The sequence below is a fragment of the Myzus persicae genome, unplaced genomic scaffold (assembly GCF_001856785.1).
Source record: "Myzus persicae strain clone G006 unplaced genomic scaffold, MPER_G0061.0, whole genome shotgun sequence".
NCBI lineage: Eukaryota > Metazoa > Arthropoda > Insecta > Hemiptera > Aphididae > Myzus > Myzus persicae.
The window spans coordinates 173,972-197,228 of NW_019102076.1; the positions used below are offsets into that span (position 1 = coordinate 173,972).

At 26.3% G+C, this 23,257-nt stretch overlaps 1 protein-coding gene across 4 annotated transcripts in view; it reads left to right on the forward strand.

Moving 5' to 3' along the window:
* LOC111031141 (glutamate receptor ionotropic, NMDA 2B) overlaps positions 1 to 21,014 on the forward strand; it is a 161,714-nt gene extending 140,700 nt beyond the window's left edge. The window contains exons 3-19 of one of the 4 annotated variants that reach the window (XM_022310960.1): positions 3,385 to 3,572; positions 7,963 to 8,189; positions 14,022 to 14,205; positions 14,829 to 14,970; positions 15,635 to 15,864; positions 15,953 to 16,100; positions 16,164 to 16,347; positions 16,422 to 16,531; positions 16,594 to 16,709; positions 16,889 to 17,012; positions 17,096 to 17,256; positions 17,472 to 17,653; positions 17,713 to 17,951; positions 18,034 to 18,224; positions 18,284 to 18,364; positions 18,757 to 18,858; positions 19,851 to 21,014. In XM_022310960.1, the coding sequence (XP_022166652.1) occupies positions 3,385 to 3,572; positions 7,963 to 8,189; positions 14,022 to 14,205; positions 14,829 to 14,970; positions 15,635 to 15,864; positions 15,953 to 16,100; positions 16,164 to 16,347; positions 16,422 to 16,531; positions 16,594 to 16,709; positions 16,889 to 17,012; positions 17,096 to 17,256; positions 17,472 to 17,653; positions 17,713 to 17,951; positions 18,034 to 18,224; positions 18,284 to 18,364; positions 18,757 to 18,858; positions 19,851 to 19,884 (2,643 nt within the window). In that variant the 3' untranslated portion in view covers positions 19,885 to 21,014. The remainder of the gene's footprint in view (positions 1 to 3,384; positions 3,573 to 7,962; positions 8,190 to 14,021; positions 14,206 to 14,828; positions 14,971 to 15,634; positions 15,865 to 15,952; positions 16,101 to 16,163; positions 16,348 to 16,421; positions 16,532 to 16,593; positions 16,710 to 16,888; positions 17,013 to 17,095; positions 17,257 to 17,471; positions 17,654 to 17,712; positions 17,952 to 18,033; positions 18,225 to 18,283; positions 18,365 to 18,756; positions 18,859 to 19,850) is intronic. The other 3 variants (XM_022310959.1, XM_022310961.1, XM_022310962.1) reach the window with 3 other exon arrangements.
* The last annotated feature ends 2,243 nt before the right edge of the window (positions 21,015 to 23,257 follow it).

The following is a 23,257-nucleotide window of genomic DNA, read 5'->3' on the forward strand; positions in this document are numbered from 1 at the left end:
ATCGCATAAATACAAGCCAACAAATATTTTTAGAAATAATATTTAAATTGTTTAAGCAATCCCTAAACAATAATTTGTAATTTTCCCATATTATGTTCCGGTGAACAAAAATATCCATCAAGAAAAATGTCATCTCCCTGACAGTATAGCTCGTAAAACAAAAATAAAAAACTGAAAACAATACTGGAACAATATCATAATATAGCGTAGCCGCTTAGGTACATACTTATAGATATTAAATATAAATTCTAACGGAGTAAACTGAAAAAAAAACTGTACAGCCACGATAATCGCGAATTCGTCTTCGCAATCATAAAAATATTTTAATATCGTCGATAGTTGTTATGCTGAAGTAGGTAACATCAAGTTTTGGTCGTGCAATGCAATCCTTTCAACATACAAAAGGTCGTAATATATTATCATCATATTGTTCTCCAGAGAACAATTTGTTATCACGTTAAATGTTCCAAACGCCATTCTCTCTACCCTACTGCACTTTATTTATTAGTATTCGTAAATATACCTAATATTGCAGTACTTCCTATATACTATTATGTACCCAACACCTCAATATTCAACTTGTGTTGTCTTCCCGAAAATTTGTTGGTGAAGACGAAAACAATAATTATTAATAAGTACTGTACACAGTATCTAGCTACGTTATTATATTATCTACCGTTAAACTATTATTGTTTGCCAGTTGACCTGCAAGCGGACAAAGAGTCTTAAAACATTGCAACAAACGACATTGATTAGTTTTCACTATAATTATAAGAATTTATTATAGACGCATTCTGGCTATGTACCTGCTGTGTGGTTTTTTCTTTTAATTACCAAACATTTATTACATTGAATGCTATTAGCTATTGAGTACTTTGGGTATTTTCTTTATTGAAATTCAGTTTTAACATTTTTTATTGCCTTTATTTATTGGTGATACCTATCACTTTTGATATTTATATAGCTACCTATATATGCATTATATAATTTCATCAGAATACTTAACTGGAAATGTTGACGAAGGTAAGCACCTAAAAATACCGGATATTGAATTAATAATAATTTTAAGTTTAGACGAGCGGACGAAGTTTACATTTATAGTTAGACAGGTACCCCTTGTCACTTCACTCCTGCAATCACTACATTTTGTGATTTTATTTTATTTTAAACCTTATATCGTAAATACTTTATTGCTATATGGGTAGTTTTTTTTTAGGTTGCATTAATTCATTTAAAATACAATACATTATATACTTAAGGATGTACTTACATATGATTTCGAGTAATATTATTTTATAATTTTAAATTTACTTGGTCAACTTTATTACACAACCCTCGAGGTTTAGATAGGTACCTAGGTATATATTTTTATGACTTATAAGCATTTATTATTATGTGATCCAGCATTCTAGCGAATGAATATTGTATGATCTTTATACCTACCTAACCAGGGCCAATGGTTATAGCAAACAGTTTTCGATAATATCAAAATAATCCACTTAATATTTTTGATGAAGTGATGTGGAAATAACACGTAGGCAATTTTCGTTAAGAAATGAAAGTATATCTGTATAGCTATATGACCACGTAAATATGTTAAAATATTCATCTCGTTATTAATCGTATAATATTGTGAAAAAGTACCGTATAGTACACACTCTGATCATACTATTTGCACTAAAAATAATCACTACTAATTGGATTTTTCAGTTTTCAATCCTTAAATTAGAATTATAATAAACTTATATTTTCTATTAAGTGGTTATTTTGAATATTTGATTAAAACAAGGTATGTTAACTTTTACGGAAGACACATTCTCGTAAGATTATGATTTTATTTTATTTGCGCATATTTGTATAGGCACGAACGAGAAGTACCAATTTAATAACTATAGGGAACAATGCTTTTTTGATAGATTTTGCCACCCTCCAACGATATTCTATCTGAAATGCTTTTTATATTAAAATACTGATATCTTTCATTTTATTTTTTTTTTGCTATGATAATAGTAAACACAATAGTAATTATAGCATTTTCATACATAGTACATTGTCTTGTTTTTCGAAACAAATATTTGTAATATTGATACATTGCATCAAAACTATTATTATTTACCTTTAATATTCGATGTTGATTAAAAAGGATTAGAATCCGTTGTGCATTTGTACCCAACTCAAACTTTATATTAATACATTCAACTTACAGGTTTAGATAGGACATAAGAAAAACCAAACATTTTACGTTCTTGCAAATTTAATAGATTTTTCGCACTCTTCTAAATTGCTGAATTTTCATGACCAAGCTCCCAAACGTTTCCACTCCATTTCTACAGCGAAAAAATGTAGTCATCTAAAGAAACCATTAACATCTACACTGAATTCATTAAAATACATATTTTAATATACAAGGAAAGCTGTAACTTATATGTTATAATATAGATAATACTGGACCAAAAAATATTTGATCTAATAAACATTTCCTCCGATTCAACAGAAAAGTATTACATTTTGCATTATAATAAACGTAAATTTGAAATTTAAATTGAATTAGTTAGGTGGTAGGTAGTTATAATGTTTAGATACACTAAACACTGTTTATTGTTTATAGTCCCTCATCTATCGTTGGCACTAATATCAATACAATATTTATTAACTATTGGTTTTTGTAAATACATTTATTGGACACCTATAACATTTTATTAATTTCTTATTCAGACTATAAAAATATATTTTTATTCAATACAATTTTAACATTAATTTAAAATGTGTGTATTATTATATTGTTAAACATTTCGTTGTCTTAAAGTTGAATACGTTTGATTAAAAACAAAATATGCTGTTCTGATAGTGGCACCTACATGATTGTTCCGGGAGATAATTTTCTTTTAACGTTTAATATATTATATTCTAAGATTAAGGTAATGAATCATTATAAATATTGAGTGTTTTATATCACGATGACTGACAATAAAATATTTTTGTTTCCAAAATATAGACATAAAAACCACTAAGTATACACTCTAACTAGATATAACTCAACATTGTATTTATAGTTTAATGATACATATTTCTAAGGATAATAATATTAGTTGAACTTAAAAAACTTTAACCTATACTCGTATGATAAAAAAAAATAATTGTAAATGGACCTCCGTATAAAGGTTCAACGACACCGAATAAAGGGAAAATGCATTTCATATTTCCATTTCAAAATCCACTCTTATACGAAATTGCTGAATGCGACTGACAGATAACATTTTCCTAAAATATTTCCTTCAACTTAATTTCAATATTTTTTTCAGAATTTATAAATATATATCACAAAAGACTCAAATATATTATACAGCATTATATTGAAAGGAGAAAAAACTGATTTTATTTCAGAGAGCTTCGAGGTCCAGTCTACAACTCCAGTTGGCACCATCGTTGGAACATCAGACAGCTGCTATGTTGAGTATATTGGAAAGGTATAAGTGGCATCAATTTTCGGTTGTGACTTCACAGATAGCCGGTCATGACGATTTCATTCAAGCAGTTCGAGAAAGAGTTGCAGATATGCAAGACAGATTTAAGTAAGTTGAAAATATTCAAAACATTTAATTATATTATATTTCTATTTTATCCATTTTAAAATGTCATCAAATTCATACTAAGATTTCACTTCTTTCCGTCGAACTATATCTTGAATTCAATTAAAAAATCAGTTTTTATAAATTAAAAGTAAATATCTTATTAAAAATTAAATATAATATAAATGAAATATAAATATTACATTATACATAAATTATTATTTTAATACTCACATAAGTGCAGAATAAGTTGTAAAGGTAGTTCTAGGCACTAGAATATTATATTATACATAAATGTTTTTTTTTTATTGAACTAAAGCCCGGCAACTATGGCCATTAGCTGTTTTGTAGAGGTGGATGGTTGGTTATAACACGTATATAATATGTGTGGAAAGGATTTCGTTGGTTAAAATCTCGAGTGGTCACCCATCCGGAAGATAGCAATGACGGCCGATACGTACGCTCAGAGCGTTTCCGCAGATTGAGCGACTCACCAAACCACAATATATTTTTATTTTAACTTCTAATTAACGACTATGTCAATTATAATTACAAATTAATCGAATCATTCAAAGACCTATATAAACATCAATAAAATATCAATATCAGTATAATTACGGAACTATATCTGTTTTTAGATAGGTATTTTTATTTTTCGTCATAACATTAAATGGCTATTATGTATTAATATTGTATGCAAATTTAAATTTCCGTTTTATTAATACAAATATGTATATTGTAAGTTGAAATATTTCTTTTTTAACGTATCTAAAAGGTATGTTTGAAAATATTCTTCATTTAATATATTTTAATCTTTGTATAAAACATTCAAAATATATAGAAATAACTTGAATACTGAAAAACGTCACACATTAATAAACTTATAACGGATTGAACATCATATTATATTTGCATGAATTTACGTATGTAAATTTATTCAAGTTCTTCAAATAAGAATTTATTTAAAGTTAGACTCATAAATAATCATTATGCAAAGAAATATAATTTACGGTATTGAATTCTTATAATCTATAGACTTTCAATGGAGTGAAAAAGCTATTGTTTTAATGTATATTGCTATGAATTTATAGTAGGTATTTTAATTAAATTCATTTGTCTGCTTTTTTATAATAGCTATGACTACCCTAATGCCAATACAATGATGAGAGCATCAAAAAAAAAAAAAATAAGTTTAATAAGACATAAATAGCACCCATATTGAACTTACTATATTTATATCACTAGGTATCGTTCAAGAATTTATGGAAAACATAATAGTAGGAACTTATGTTTCTAAATTGTTTTTGTTAGAAATTCTTTGAAGTTCCCAATTTTAGCATGTTAAACGAAAAAGTTTCTTTGTTTTAATACATTTTTATATTGTATTCTTCACTTTTTCGATTTTAACATTTCAAGTTATAGGGGTGATGTCATTGTACTGATGTAGTGCATAATGTACCGACATAACTGACGTAAATTATAGTGGATTGTCAACTATTCGATATTTTGCGATTGATGAAAATAACTGAATGATGATAGAATAACTGATTTATACACATTACACATATACACAATAGTACAATAATAATATAATTCGTTTATAGCCTAATACCTATTTTGATTGCATTATTATATTTTGCATTCTATTTTAAAAGAAGAAATAGTACATCAGAAAAAAATTAAAGATTTTATGGGTTGTTACCAAAAGATATATTTATTTTTATGTTTTTAAGAGTGTACTATTTAATTAAAATATATAAATATTTAATTTAGTACATAATTACAAATAGCTGAAAGTGATAAGAATACAACACATTATGGGGTTTGGTGGCAAAAAAGATTAATGTGAAATTTATTTGTACCCATCTGTTGTAAAATCGATGTCGAATTTTATATTATAATATGTTGAAATTGGTTAAGAAACATATTTTCAAACTGTTGATATTGTTTATCAGCTTATCACTATTCATTTCTATTTATTAGGCATAAAAAAATGTTTTAATATAGATTCTAGATTGCGCCTAAGTATGATAATATAAATGTAGAAAAAAAAGTGCTCAATCTGCACTTTGCCAGAAATTTTGTTGCATTTTACATTCTGTATAAATTATATCAAAAAAAAAAAAATTATTGCAATGGTAGAAACTAAACAAAGTATAAAAATAAAAAAATATATTCATAGTGTAATAAAAATAACAAAAGTTTCTGATAAAACTCAAACAAAGTTCTCTCGCCTGAAAGAAATAAAACAATTTTGATCTACGAGCACTTAACGCGTCACCAGTCAAACCCGGAATCCGATTAAATACGGAAATATATTTTGACAGCTTGTTTCAGTTACTATTGCGCACCCTTAAACTTAATGCACTGTTGCATTTGTCTGTGCGAATGATTAGTGTCATGATGACTACAGTGTTTTGATGAAATCATTATTAACTAACTATAAGTTGTTGAAGTTGTGTTTTGTGTAGAAAACTGAACAGTGTCGGGTTCCACGAAATATTAATAACTTAATTGTTTGAAATTTAAGTTTGAAACGCCATACAATTCGAACTCTGTTCATTTCCAATAATAGTATAAATGTATAATTGATTTTTGACTTAGCTTTAAAAAAAGTCATTGTTATTATTGACTTATTTATAATTTAAACTTGTCAATACCTTTTGATTTAGTTTTGAAACAATAAAATAAACATCTTTATTGCATTAATTTGTTATTAATAAATTACAGAGATTTAATATATACATACATATATATATATTATATAGACACGCTAATTTATAGTAAATACTATTATATATAAGTTTATCATTTATTGTGTAATATATTTATGAATAGTTATAATGTAATCTTTTCTAATAATAAAAATAAATGGCCGTTCGTCCTTTGCGAGAAACTCAATAACTACTGAGCCGTTTTCAATAAAAGTTATATCAAAAGATTCTTATTGATACTCGGGGATAGTAGCTCCTGTTTTCATCCTATATAGGGTGGTTCAAATTCAAACGTGAATTATGTTTCATCTCACGAGAATCGAATATTGTTTTGTTTGTATAAAACAATGTTACCATTGGTTAAAAAAATCATAATTGGATATAACATTTTGTATTGTATTATATTTTGTCATTCAGGATAACAAAGCTATCCCATATAAATGTGAAATTGAGTACCATTTGTGAGATGTATATTGTAATTTAGGAGGTAAAGTGTCGGGTGATATTTATAAACCAAAACAATACTCGATCGGTTTTGACAAAAAACAATTGAGAATATTTCAACTGAGTTGGTTTGCAGATACAAATCAGGTATTTATGCATATGCCAATCCAGAGTTGTTGACCAATTGACACCAAACATTTTGCTCACACATACATAATTTTGGATACGAAAGAATAAGAAAAGGAATTGAAACCGAGGGTAACGGCTATATTATAATATATAAAAGGCTGTGTATCGCTGAAACTTACAGAATCAAAACATTTTCAATCAAAGTAAGGTGTAACCTTGTTTTGAACCTGTTATTTTATAGTGGCGTGAACCTATTAATATTAAAATAATAACCGCATAATCGTGCATTTGAGTTTTTCTGCTTGCAAATGGTTCACGTACGGTAAAAAATTCCTTATTACTTTCCACCGCTAGTAAACAGTTATTTTATTTTAACAAACTCAAGCGTGTTTCCCGGTTTTGTTTTTATATTGAATTTAGAATATTTTGTTTATAGTTATTTTTTCCAAATTATTATGTATTTAAATAAAACAAAATATTCACAATATTGAATGAAATGAAAATACTTGAGAACATGTTAAAATGAAAATTACTTTAGAGAATGTTGTCTTTGACATTTTATACTAGGTACTCGATAAAATAAATATACGTAGAAACAGTAATGTTACTCTACACTTATTTGTTTTCCAATCAACCAGTTTAAATAAAGCTGCTTCATAGATTTCCTACTTTTGTTTCTACACCGAATACTTGCTCCGTTTTTAACAAAAATAGTATGTCTTTCTGAAAATTTGACATTTAAGTTAGTCTTCCTTGCAATTTACTCACTCAAATAATGATTACAAACAAAAACTTACAGTTTGATGAGTTTAAAAGAAAAATACAACCTTATAGTGCATACATGAAAAAGTTGTTTAAAGTTAAATTATATTAAGAATCGCTGATTAAAGAATTCTAAACACAAAAAGTCTTTATTAATTAAAAGTTTCTTGATTTGGAGGAAAGGAAATATTCAATTTATTTCCCCTCTAAAGATTGACAGTATATCACTGCACGTCAAAACTTATTACTTCGAATTTATTTTCATTATTCGTTTTAAATCTCACACGGTTTCTGTACTATTTAGTTCACATGCATTAAATCTATCGGTCTTTATTTAATTACAGATTTACAATACTGAGTTCGGTGTTGGTCACCAAAAACTCAGACTTACAACAGTTGGTTGATTCAGAATCACGAGTAATGTTACTGTACTGCACGAGGGAAGAAGCTCTTAGAATATTACAAGCAGCAAGAGGTTTCAAAATCACAGGTGAAAATTACGTATGGGTAGTAACTCAGAGTGTGATGGAGAATTTACAAGCCCCACAATTGTTCCCTGTCGGGATGTTGGGTAAGTAAAAAATATATACTTAAATAAAGCGTTTTGAGCAAATCATGCAATCCACTTTAATATTTATTAACCTTTAATACATTAATTATAAAATATAATTTTAGATGATATAGAACTAGGTATTAAATTAGAATGAAAAATTTAAAAAAATATTTTTAATTTTAGTAGATCGTCAGCCAATTTTTTTACAGTGATTTATGCTTCAAACATGATACTCCAAGACAACTCCATGATCCTTAAAAGGCACTTCTAAAATCTCAGAATCTTGATTCCTTTGAAATTAGGAGAATAAGATTGGATTAATAAATTGTTTTCCTATAAAGTACTGTTTGGTCTCATTGAATGCCCAGACTTGAACGATTATCATTCCACGTTCTCCCTGTCATGATCCAGTTAAAAAACATATTTTAAATCTCTTTAACCCGTACTAACTACTCATCGAACTCTTTCGCCATTCGTATTATTTATCGTGTAAAAAGGAATACAACTTGTAAACCCATTAATTACTGCCAATCATAACATTTTTAAGAACTATGTTAATGACTAACAATTTATTTAATTTTTTTTTTATATAGCTTTCATATACCAAATACTTGTACCTATATAAAATCTATTTCTTGTTATATATTATCATAATTTATTATATCATTAACCACCACTTTAATTAAACACTTTGTAATTGGGCGCATGCCTGTTTGTTACTATAAATAAGTACATTTTAGAGATAAACAGTAGTTATCTACTTATGTGATAAACACTACTTAACACTACTTAACACTACTTAACACTTATGTGTTTAATGAAGGATTGGTAGTTGTATTAGATATTTTGTATTGTGGAAAACATTTGTTGGTTTATCCGTATGCCACTGTGTAATGGTAGCTTACACAGGTACATTTTAATTTTTAAGTACAAAACACTTTTGTCTCCAATCGTGACTTCCATCGATGTGATATTGATAATAATAGTAATTCGTTTAACAGTATCGCTATTGATTTTATATTTAAAAGTATTTTGTAAATAATTAATAATATTTTTCGGAATCGTGGATGTATCAAGATATTTTACTAGTATTATTCGTTTATAGATATACTAACTAATATACACCATACCTCATGGGTATAGTAGATATTATACCGCATTTATTTAAAATGTTACTTAGCAATGTCAGTTTTAAATAAATATATTAGTTATAAAGCAGCATCATAGCATCAGTATCAATTACATTATTAATAATATCTCTATTAAGATTTAAGACTCATAACAATATGATATAATATAGAAACTTAATATATTTAACTAAAATTTAAGCTTAAAGTGTCAGCACACTATCATTTAGGTCCTCATTCAATACCTACTTTAAAAAATATTTTATTCAAATTATCTTTAATAATATTATAAATATTATTTCACTACAGTCAGTTTTTCCTGTTGGGAAAATTTTCATTCCCGTCATAAATGTATTAATGAATAAAATATAGTACGTATATCTCAATAAAAAAAAAAATATGTTTAGTGTTCGATTATTATCTTTTCGTCAAAAATTAATATCTACTTAATTTTAACAGTTTTTAATAAATTGTAATTGGTTATAAAACAATTATAAATCGAATTCGATGTTTGAATTTTACATTACAATCAAATTAAACTTTAATACACTCATAATCTCCGAGTTTGTGCTTATCGTGTTTCATAATATATGTAATACATAATTTAAATGTTATTCAGTGTATAGTTTGAGGTTAGGATTAAATATCACGTCATGACATAAAAAATTAATTAAAATCTATCAGTTTGTTAAGGATCGTTTGTTTGGGTAGGATTAATTTGTGCAGCTCCACTTCCATCAAAAAAGGACTTGCTTGATTAACCACAACCCATAGCGTAAACTATAATGATATGTCAGGGTTATATTACGCTAAAGTTAATTATAAATATTGTTATAATGATAATTCATATATTTTATCGAAATAACATGTTAATGATTTATAACACTGAGGGTTGCTTTAAAAAAGTTAACACTAAAAATATTTAAACCATACCATTTTTTATCAATTACATTCAAACATTGTCTGGTCTTAGATCATATTATCTTAGTGTGTAATATAGCTATATAGCTTATGTTACGCACTAAGATAATATGATCTGAGACCAGACAATGTTTGAATGAAACTGATAAAAAATGGTATGTTTAAATATCATATAATATGTTCAAATAGATCAATTTAAAAAACAGGAAAAAATGTTAATTACTGCTACCCACACGGATGTCACACAGCCATATTAAGTTCTATAACAATTTAAAACTATGCATGTAAGTTATACATGTATAGGTATGGAATAATCAGGAATAAATAGGTTTTATTTAGAATTGTTGATGAAAAAATGGCTTATTTATATTTTCCAAATTTGTTAGTGATGTTATGATAAATGTTGAAAGTTCCATGTGACGAAAATTATGAATACAGATTTAGCTTAATTTATAATAAAATAATTTTTTTTTTTCAATTTTAATTGAAATAAATTAATCAAACTATGAATCAATTTTCTTCAAATAGTAACAATTAAATAATTCAAATTTCACGTTAATTTAGTTTTACTTCATATAATGTTTTAATATCCAAATATTTCAGTATATTTTAAAACCAATTTACAATCAGAAAATATTTCACAATAATATGAAATCGTGGAATAATTTTAACCTTCTAAAAATAATTAATCCTTGGTAATAGCGTGCTTACTTTCGGCACGTGTGGTAAAAATTTACCTACACCACTACTGTAATAAGTTATTTGTTTTTTTTTTTTAATACATTTTTAAACATATTTTTACTACACGTGTGTAACAGCAAATTTAATGTAAAATATAAATTTACAGAAATACTGTTTATCGAACAATACATATTTTAAAGCATAATATACAAATAATGAATTTAATTATTGAAAGATTTTGCAATATTTTTTTTTCAAATATTATCGATAGTTGATGGTTGATAATTTTACGAGGTAAAGGTGCATTATGCCTTATATTTACATATTATTTATCTTATGTACTTATTTGTAAATTATATAAAATACTATAAATAAATTCTGGGGTAATTTTTGGCTTAACTATTTCAAATTTCAATAACATTTTTTTTTCAAAAAACTGAATATACCTAATTAATATATTATGCTGAATGTTGATGAAAAAACACACAGTTTTAGATTCTGAGCAGAGCGATTTTTCATTGATACGTTTTATCATATGGCCTTATGAAAATATTAAGATAAATCTAAAATTAATAGCAATGAAAAATATTTGTTTAATAGTTATTATTTACATATAACTTGTATACAAATTGTTCGATCATATTTGATTTGAATCGAGTAAACTAGTTCGGAAAACAGCAAGAAAATACAATTTCAATTTCAATTCTCCACTAGACACCCCAAAAGTATTTTAAATGAATATATAAAAGGAAAAATAGAGTCAACGAACCAAACCCAAAATACACACCAAAATATCTAATGAAAATAATCAAGAAAAACTATTTAAATTGAATATTATTATTTTATAAAAGTATGATAGTATTATTATGTTTATATAACATATTTTGTTTAATACCTTTTTATTCTATACTAATATAGAATAATAGCAAAATATATCACTGGTGGTTAACAAACATAATATTATGGTATATATACAATTTGGAAAATATTTTAAATTTGTGAAATTTATTTTGTGTATTTTAAAAAAAAATTGTTACTTAATATTTAAATAATACATTTAAAGAAAAATAGTTGTACCTACCCATAATACAAATTGGCTGAACAAATGTCTCATATCTATTTGAATCGAGAGAAACTCGACATATAATTTCCGGTTTATTTATTTCTGGTATCTTGGGTTATCTAGAACAGTTCTAGACTACACGAAATTGTTTAAGTTTGAGTTTAGTTTGGAATATTTGAATCATTCAGAGGCAGCTTCATTTCTTGTTTTAATACTTAGATTATAAACACAAATTATAATAAAGTGTATCATCGGAGAAATGCATAGAGATGAAGCTTTAGTAATGTTGTGTAGGTAACTGAATAGAAAAGCTTAAATAGTTTGTATTTGAAGGTTTAACAGAATCCCAAAATTATAGTGCCGTAGAGCTACAATGTACAATAAGTCTGTTTCAAAAAACAACTTCAAATATTCACATCGAAGTTTGTATTTCATTTTTCACTTGATTTATAAAGGAAAAATCCTTGTCAAGGGGATAAGTTAATTATTTATACAATGCATTTAATATTGTTTATGTGTTTGATGAAATCCATACTTAAAGTGACCCTTGAATATTTGTAATATAAGATATTATGTAACATATTTTGTCGATATTTATTTCAATAATATTTACTATTAAATTTTTTTACATGTGGTAAATGTCATTACTATAAATTATATTTTAATTGTTTTTAAACATAATTCAAATTATTAGTTTAGTAGGTATTATACTATTATCTTTGCTATACTATTATGTGATTTATCAGTTCTTAATGTCATTGATTTTTTTGTGAAACAAAGTTAGGGTTATGCATTAATACAAATTGTTTGAATATACATTAGATCTTATAAATACACTAAATAATAATTTAAACATAGAAACTATTTATCTACAGCTATTTTTTTTCATATAATATAATATAAAGGTGTATTATAGTGAGCGTATTACGTATTTACCTACTTGATTTTTTAAATTAAATTTAAATAACATCCTTGAAGTATAACTTTAATGTGTGAGATTTTAATTTTTCTAGCTATGTTGGTTGGTTACCATTGAGGCTAGTAAGGCTGAAAAGGGAGTTGCTAAGAATTATAACCTGGCTAGCTACAGTTTTGTGTGTTGGAAAATCAATGGCTTTGAGGATGGCCATTGCTTCAAAAATTTAAATGGAATATTTGTTGGATAACGTTCATTGGCTTTTTGTATCTCGTGTGTTTTTTCATGACTGAGGCGTCAGAAAATATAATATCATATTGAAGTGTTGGCGACAAAATTTAATTGAGGAGATGTTCGCAGTAAGCAGGTAATGTAGATTTATTGGGAGGTAGTAAGTCCAGGTTGATGTTCATTAATATCAGCCGTGGTAGGGAAAGACTGTTTTCAGTTGTTAATATGTCTTAAATTTGGTACTTTTTGTATGGTTTGTTGAATATGTAATTCGGGGTCGAATGTTAGCCTTGGGAGGCTCTCACCATTCTGACAATTTCTGATGGACAAGAGGGAGCATTCCCGATATTCTGAAGATGCAACTAATGGGACTGAATCAGAAAGCGCCGATGGCTAGTATTATCTCTGAGTTGTGTACAGGTTCCAATATTTAGAGGTAAGATGATTTGACAGTAGAAAAAAAGAATGCTTCATAGTCGATTTTGGCGAGAATGAGGGTTCTGTGAATTTTTAGTAGTTATCCAGTTTGAGTATCTCAGGAGGTATGGGAGAGTGTTTAAATTGTGTTGATTCTAGAATAACAATATTAATCCAAGGTATTATCGATTTATACACTTTTATAAATAATACTATACAAATTTCCTAATCTAGAAAATTACAGCATTAAACATTAGAATTATTATATAACAATATGTTATTTTAGTTACAGATCATCCAATTTTTAAATGTTTTTAAACTAAAAATACTTCAAAATACTAGTATATTACTAAATTGTATATATATTTTAGTAATATTGTGTTATTATTATAAAAGTCAAAATTTGTAATTAAAAATAATACAATACATTAACTGATGTGTCAATTTAAAACAAATATCATAATATAATATTTGTATTTTATTTTAAATTATAGGAGTGCACTTTGATACTAGCAGTGATAGTTTGGTAAAAGAAATCACTACAGCTATAAGAGTATTCGCACATGGAGTAGAAGATTTTGTCAACGACCCCCAAAATATAAACGAAACTCTTACAACACAATTATCATGTGAGGGTGAAGGTGAATCACGTTGGGCCACCGGTGAAAAATTTTACAAGTCAGTATATTTATAAATAAATAATAAGCAACGCCCATTTCACGTGTATTTTTATATAATCATTAACTTTTATGCTTAAATATTATTTTATTTCAAGATCATATTTATATTACAAAGATTTATCAACAATTTTAAATTTGAAAAACTGTAACTTACACTTATTTTAAGGTTATAAAGTAGAACAAGCGCTTAATGACTAACCTGACACATACTCGGTATATTCCCTCATCAGGACAATAAATTAAATCCATTTAGGACTTGTCACCATATTATGTACCCTCACCAACTTCTTTTTTCAATTTTCTACAGTGTCGTTAAAATAAATGATAGTAATTCAAATTGAAATTCCTGTTTGCCTATCACATAAGCTATACCCGCATAATATTTTATGGAAATAAAATTACTATATATACAGCTGTGATTTAAAGGCGTAATACTATGTTAATCAAATTCAAAATAGGTACCTATACATTAAGCACTTCCATTGGTATTTGGTAAAAACATGAACCTTACATTCGCATACTATTAATGACAACAATTTGCTAGCTTAACTTTTCTAACACAAAGAATGTTCAGCAAATAAATAAAGTACCTAACTGATTTAAAATCGTAATGTTGTTTAGGTATTTAAGAAATGTTAGTGTTGAACATACAGAACCAGCCAAACCGAAAGTCGAGTTCACTGCTGATGGTGTTCTAAAATCCGCAGAATTGAAAATTATGAATTTAAGACCTGGAGTAGGAAACTCACTTGTTTGGGAAGAGGTAAATAAATAAAAATGTATACTACCTAGTCTTAATTATTAAGTATTAACACTCTAAACAAATTAATGTTTCGTTTATACATTATTATCATACCATGAACTATATTTTAGTTGCTTATTATTACATTAAAAAACCTTAAAAATATTTTTTTTCAAACCACTTAAATCATTAACCTATTTATAACTCAAAAATTATAGACCCAGTACGGATTATAGATTATTTTAAAATTTATATTTAAAAAAAAAAATTATATTCATATGATAAATGATAATTGTTCTTATTTGAAATACAATCTTTATTCAACCATTCATCTTTAAGAGACTACGTAATAACAGTGTACTGGGACAATTTAACAGTGTGTCATTATAAATAAGATCAAATTACAAATTAAAGTGTAGATAAATAATTTATTTTTTAAATCGCCACTGTTTAAATTGTTTAAAATAGAAATGAATATATCCAAGAAATGGATAATGAGTTTTTGATTACATTTGATTACATAATAATAGGAGAACATTAGACTATAAACTATAAGCTTATAAAGTCATATTAAATTGCACAAGTTTTTATATTATTTACCACATTTTGAGCAGGCCACCTGTCAAAATATAAAATATGATGGTTAAGATTTCTTTATGCTTAAATACAATAAAACATTTTGTAGATTGGAGTTTGGAAATCTTGGGAACGTGAAGGCCTTTATATCAAAGATATCGTATGGCCAGGAGATAGTCACACTCCTCCTCAAGGAGTCCCAGAGAAGTTTAATTTAAGAATTACATTTTTGGAAGAAGCTCCTTATATTACACTAGCACCGCCAGATCCAATAACTGGTAAATGTAGCATGAATAGGGGTGTTTTATGCAGGATCGCTCGAGGACCAAATTCGCAAGGGTATATAATTTAATACAGTCAGAAAATCGTATTTATAATATTCCATGAATGCGAGTATTAAAGTAGTCATATTGATATTAAATCATAGGTTGGACGACATTGAAGTCAAACGTAACAGTAGTTATTACCAGTGCTGTTCAGGATTTTGTATCGATTTATTAGAAAAATTTGCTGAAGATTTGGGATTTACATACGAGCTTTCTAGAGTGGAAGACGGAAAATGGGGAACCCTAGAAGTAAGTACCAATTTTTAATTAAACAATTTTCGCATTATGTATCTAATTGCTTTCCTATTTCAGAATGGAAAATGGAATGGTTTAATATCAGAACTGGTAAATAGAAATACTGACATGGTGATGACTTCATTAATGATAAATTCAGATCGAGAATCAGTAGTCGATTTTAGTCTTCCATTTATGGAGACTGGCATATCTATAGCCGTCACCAAGCGAACTGGTATCATTTCACCTACAGCATTTTTGGGTAAATAATTGATTTGAAACTGAAATGTTGTGATTATTTTATATACAAATTAAACTCTTAACGTTTTAAACTAGAACCATTTGACACTGCGTCATGGATGTTGGTAGGAGTAGTAGCAATACAAGCCGCTACATTTTCTATATTTGCTTTCGAGTGGATGAGTCCATCTGGCTTTGATATGAAAGTATGGCTTTACGAATTACTTTTATGCGAATTTATTTTAAACTTTTTTAAATTTAATTTCAGTCCGTTTCACAAGCTCCAAATCACAGATTTTCTCTATTCAGGACATACTGGCTTATATGGGCAGTGCTATTTCAAGCAGCAGTTCAGGTGGATATACCAAAGGGTATAACATCCAGGTATGACTATTAGAATAATTATTTATGGCATACACCAAATATAAAATAAAAACTATAAACTAGCCTTTTAATGGCATATCGTAATGTTAATAGTAATGATTAATGCAAATATAATTATACATATTATTTACACTTTAGGTATGACAAATTAAACATTTATTATTTACATGTTACCTTAGGTTTATGACAAATATATGGGCTATGTTTGCTGTGGTGTTCTTGGCTATATATACTGCTAATTTAGCTGCATTCATGATAACCCGGGAAGAATATTATGATTTTATGGGGATCGATGATTATAGGGTAAGTAATTAGTGTATTCGGTTCATGTGTGTATAACAGAAATCATTAAAGCTAATTATTGGAATGTAATTACTTATTTTCAGCTCAGTAAACCTCATAGCCACAAGCCTATGTTTAAATTTGGTACAGTGCCACATTCTCATATCGATTCAACTATTCATAAATACTTTCCAGAGATGTTTAGTTACATGAAAAGTTTTAATAGATCTACTGTTCAAGAAGGACTTAGCTCATTATTAACTGCGTAAGTAGTTTTAACTCAATTTAAATTTTTTAAAGTACCTAAAAACACAAAATATTTAACATGAAATAATGATTATAATATAATTTAATTTATGAAATATTTATTTAAATGTTTACACTTTAGACTACGAAAAAAACAATTTATTTACGCATTAGAATAATTTTAAAAAATGGTTTGGTAATTAAAAAATAAATAAATATTTTCTACTATTATAGAGAACTTGATGCCTTTATTTATGATGGCACAGTACTTGACTATTTGGTAACACAAGATGATGATTGCCGTTTGTTGACTGTTGGTTCATGGTATGCAAAAACCGGTTACGCTATAGCATTCCAAAGAAACTCAAAATATGTGCAAATGTTTAATAAGCGACTATTAGATTTCCGTGAAAATGGTACACAAAGTCAATAAAATGAATTGAATGAACAAGTATTTAAATATGTGTGTTTATAGGTGATCTTGAAAGATTACAAAGATTTTGGATGACAGGTACATGTAAACCAGATGATCATGATCAAAATGCAACTAGTGACCCCTTAGCCCTAGAACAGTTCTTGTCTGCATTTTTACTGTTAATGGGTGGTACATTGTTGGCAGCTCTAATATTACTATTGGAATGTTTATATTTCAACTTCTTCAGAAAAAAGTTAGCAAAAACTGATCAAGGTGGATGTTGTGCCCTCATAAGTTTGGTAATGTATTATATTATTAGAATATAAAATGATTCAGGAATCTGAAAAGTTCTCTAATATTTTCATTTACTTTTTTGTACAGAGCATGGGCAAATCGTTAACATTTCGTGGTGCTGTATTTGAAGCTCAAGACTTTCTTAAGTTCCGTCGCTGCAAGGATGCTGTTTGTGACTCACAATACCAGTTACTCAGAAATCAACTGATGAGCACTTATTCTAAAATGAAACAGTTGGAAAAGGAGCTAGAATTGAGGAAACTGAAGTCTGAAAAAAGGTAAAAATAATTTTTATGTCATCAGGACCTTTTGAACAAAATTAAACTTGTGTCGTCAGGAGGAAGAAAGCGATGTCACCTTCCGCTAGGTTATTTCAGTGTATCGCTGAAAACCACGATAAATACCCGGAAAAAAAACAGTAAGAGCTAAAAAAAAATATAGGATAGGTAGACGATCATCGAAATCGCTTTGCAGCGCTAAATTTTAGTATAGGCAGTGGGGTATTATAATTATTGGAACCGAAGCTTTTAATCGAAGCTTATAGATTTCTAGAACCGGGTAGTTAGGTGGCCCAATACATCAAAAATGAAATATAATATTATAATGAGCCTAGTTAATAATAACACTATAATATTATACTGCTTGACGCGCTAAATAGATCGAATAATAATATTGTTTAAATGTAAATAGTTAGAAGCATGTGCGTTAATTATGTAAAGACAAATCTAACATTAACAAAATTAGCTACCATATACGTATTCATATTTTTTAAAATACAATGTTTTACCTGATCAAATTTTTTTTTTAAAGATATCAATTTTCACCAGCATCGCCACTAAGACAACGTGACCTAGTGAGACCTAGTATAATTTCCACAGAATACACAAATAGATATGATCACGAGCCAGTCAGGTAACATTTTTTATAATTAAATACGTAAAAAAACATTGACTGGTAGGTATACTATAACAACGGTTAGTCGGTACCTACCCTATATTTTTTGATTGTACAGTAATTAATTAATTGAACAATGTTACTTATTTCTTAAGGTATTTTTTTAAACAAAAATAATAAATTAACCAAAAATATTAAATAAAACCAAACCATCGTTACATACTTTTTAATTGAAAAATTATAAATTTTCGTTTTTATCCTACATAAATACGAATTTAATTAATTAATTAATATTTATACATAATGCATCTGAGAAATATTTTTGTCATGTATAATCACTAATAAAAATTACTAAATTAATACTAATACATAAATAAAAAGTTGTTCATATCTCACCATAGACTTAAAGAAACAATATAATCAAATTCACTTTTTTTTTATGAAAACGTTTTGTTTCTTTTATTTATTGATGAAGAGATTACTTGTTTAAAAAGTTGGAAAACGATAAAAGTATGTTTAGAATGTTAATTACTATAAACGCCCTATAAAATAATGTTAACATAAAATAGTAAAGCAATAAATAATGTTTACTACATTATTATTACTATTCTAATTATTAGTAATCTATTTATATTATAAGGTCTATGTTAGTAATACATATTTTTTGTTCTTGTGGTAGGTACAATAACCATTGGTATAACCAATAGCATTTATATTTAAGATTTAAATTAAATAAATTCTTCTATTGTTTAGCTATATATACAGTGAAACTTCTAAATACCCGACATTCTTAGTGGAAGAAATGTTGTCCTTTATTCCGAGGGATTCATTCATAGAAAGTTTGAAAATTATTCCCTAAAAAATATATGATATTCTAAATATTCACACTAAGGTTTTACTGTATATATTATATATGTGCAGCCATGTAGATAGAGTTGTATTTTTAGTTAATTTACTTTGATTACAATTATTATATCACTTTTACTATCAACTGTAAACCATATTTTCAGGACAGAAATCGCCGAAATGGAGACAGTTCTGTGATTTTGTTTGACGTGTAATTTCATCCACAAAATATCTGATTTCATTTATAGATTTAGAATCAATATTGTGAAATAAAAATAAGTTATATTTAAGTGTATAATGTAAGTATAATAATATTATTATTATTTTGCGTCGCTGTCAAAAGCGTACGGAGAGAAATAGATACTGAAACTTTACATGGAAAAAAAAGCTCAATATCAAAGAAAATAAATAGAAATAATATTATTTTTGAACCGTTTTTAAAAGACAATAATATTATACAATATATAATAGTCATCCATTTAATATAAACTTCTAATGTTATTCTCACCATTCAATTGACATTCATTCCTACTCTTATGTTAATATTTATTGAACTTAAAAAATCATATTTTAAGTGTATTAGAAACTAACCCCTTATTACATACCTAATACACATACATTTAATAAGTTAAGTACCTACTTCATTATAATTCAACCGCAATCTCATCACAATAATATATTGGATCGCTCAACATCATTTATATAACGTTATTTATTGATTACTTATATTGAAATCGTGTAATATTGTATATTGCTTTAAACTTATTGTTCTATTTCTCTATTGATTACTGTGTAAATATAACTAACATAATACATATTAAACTTACTATTATCTGTATGAGTTTAAAAATATATTAACTATCAAACTAGTTATTTTATTAGATACCTACAACAGCACGAGACAATTTAGCTGCTTATAATAATAAAATATTATAATATAAATAAGAGTATGTACCAATGTATAATTATTTTATATTATATGAATATGTAAATTAATACTAACTATAAACATGTTTTATAGTTAAGTTTAACCGAAAAACTACTAATATGGATATGTATTAAGTATCATCTTAAATAACATCTTCAATATATGAAAAACAAGTACATACCTACCTACTATTAATATATTTAATTAAATGCCTACTCATGGTAGTAGATTTGTTGTATTTAGTGCTTTCGTTAAACTAAAAAGGTCGTTGTTTGTTGTGTGTTTGAAAAATTTAACAGTGCATACTAAGTTTTAAAATATTATTATTCCAATAAAAAAAAATGTGAATCAAGTTTTCAATAAACATTAAAGCTTTGTTTTATTAAAATTGAGATAAATAATATATTTCATGATATACCATAATTTATTATAATAATAGTTTTAACCTATTAGCTGTCAATATATTTTATTTAATAAACTAATTTAAATTTATAGCCGCATTTTAAGAACAAGATATTAATAAATAAAAACAAAAATATAAAATAGATCGATTTAAAAAATATCAAAAAAAGATCATCGCACAAAAAATATATTATTACGAAAACATTGTTAGTTAATAACATTCGCTTATGATATATATATTGATATGATCAGTATATATTTACTGAATTAAATACACTTTTTTGAAACATTATACTAACCAATATTTTAACTAATACATACCTAAATTCATTATGGTAAAAATAAACGTCCATTTTTATTTTAATTTTCTACTTATAGTCACTTAGCTTAAGGCGAATTTTAGTTTATTGTTTGATATTGCTATATGCTGGTGCTTTTAAATAATACCAATTTTTATACAAGTAAATAATAATTTAATATTATAGCATTATTGTTTTTTTTTATACATTAAAAACAATTAATAAAAAAAGCATGTACATTTATATAATATTATATAATTTATGCGTACAATTTACATATATAGTAGAATTGTTAATTGTAATGTGCAACTTAGCAGTTAATTGATAGTTCTACACAAAAACGTCTTAATTGTTAAGAACATAATAATATAATACTATGAAATAAAATATCATTACTGTTTTATTGTTGAGTACATGTTGTATTTCAATTAAGTTTACAATATTAGTAATATTTTAAAATTTAAATATTTATAATAATTGTTCAGTTTGAATTATTTATAGGTAAATAATAATGGCATTAGGCTATTAAGAACGTGATTTGTATAAATATGCTAATTTGTTGTGTTATTGTTTTGTTGTTTTATATTAAATGTATAATCTATAAATATATTTACTGTAATTTATACAGTACACAAAACAAGTTATTAGAGATAAATTGTTTATTAAGCCTACAGATTGTTACAGAACATATAATTTCAACGAATTCATTTATTTATTTTAAAGAAAATGTATTAATAAAAAAAATATATTTCATGATTATTAAATGGCAACCATAAGAAAAACTTCGATTACTTGTTATGTTATGTAATAAAGTTATAGAAAAATAATAAAAATATAAATATAAATTATCAACGTTACCACAATAAATATCAAGTTTTTTCGTTATCATTATTGCGTTTTATTTTATGTTACCATTGTCCAAAAGTTGTTCTTAAAACCTGTGTTGACAATTGAAATCAACTAATCCAGAATTAATATTATAAAAGTTATAATATGAACCTACTGTGAAAACTAATTATGCTATATCTATTTACAAACACAATTTTTATAATTAATTATCATTCAAAAAGTTGTATGTAAAAGCCATATAGCACGCTACCCGATATTTCTATCTGTGTATCATAAATAATATATTTTTGGTCTAATAAGTCATCATGATAATGAAAACCATACATAAATTTGGTCAGAAACACAAAGTCTAGTATCCAACCTAAAAGATATTTATATTGATTAAATTTAAAATCTAAATAGACATAATATTATGTGTCTATGTTACTGTACATTTACGAATATCGTAACACATATTTACATGCTTAGTGTAAAATTATATCTTTAAAAAAAACTGTTTTAAAACTATATTACTTATAATCCGATTTAAAATTGTACATGAATGCATATGTAAATATGTAATATGAATTATTATTGAATCGACGGCTGTTATCGAAATGGCCACTAATAGTCACTACTTACTATGGTCACTAATAGCTAAAATTTAAAATACGCAGGGCTTGGAAAACCAAGTGAAAGGTTTTATTTACTATTAATGTACTCACAGCCTTGCAACTCATTCAATAACAAACATTCGAGACATTTTTTTTGATTTTATTGGACAAATAATAAACTGTATTTTATCTGAAGCGTCTTATCAAAAATAATATTATTCACCCTCATTTTTTTTTTACTTAAACGATGGGCGTGAATAATCACAGAAAATTATGGGTACTTTTAAATTCCACCAAAAAAAATTACAGTTAAAAAAGGTACATGTAAATTCCAGCCAAAAAATGTTTTTCATTTTTCAATAAAAACCGCATATTTATATACCTATTTTTTATCCAAAGTATAGGATTTACTAAACTATATAATATAATAATACAGACGGTAGTCATTATAAAAAATATTTTTTTAGATTGCCATTTTTGGATTTTTAAAACGTCATAGA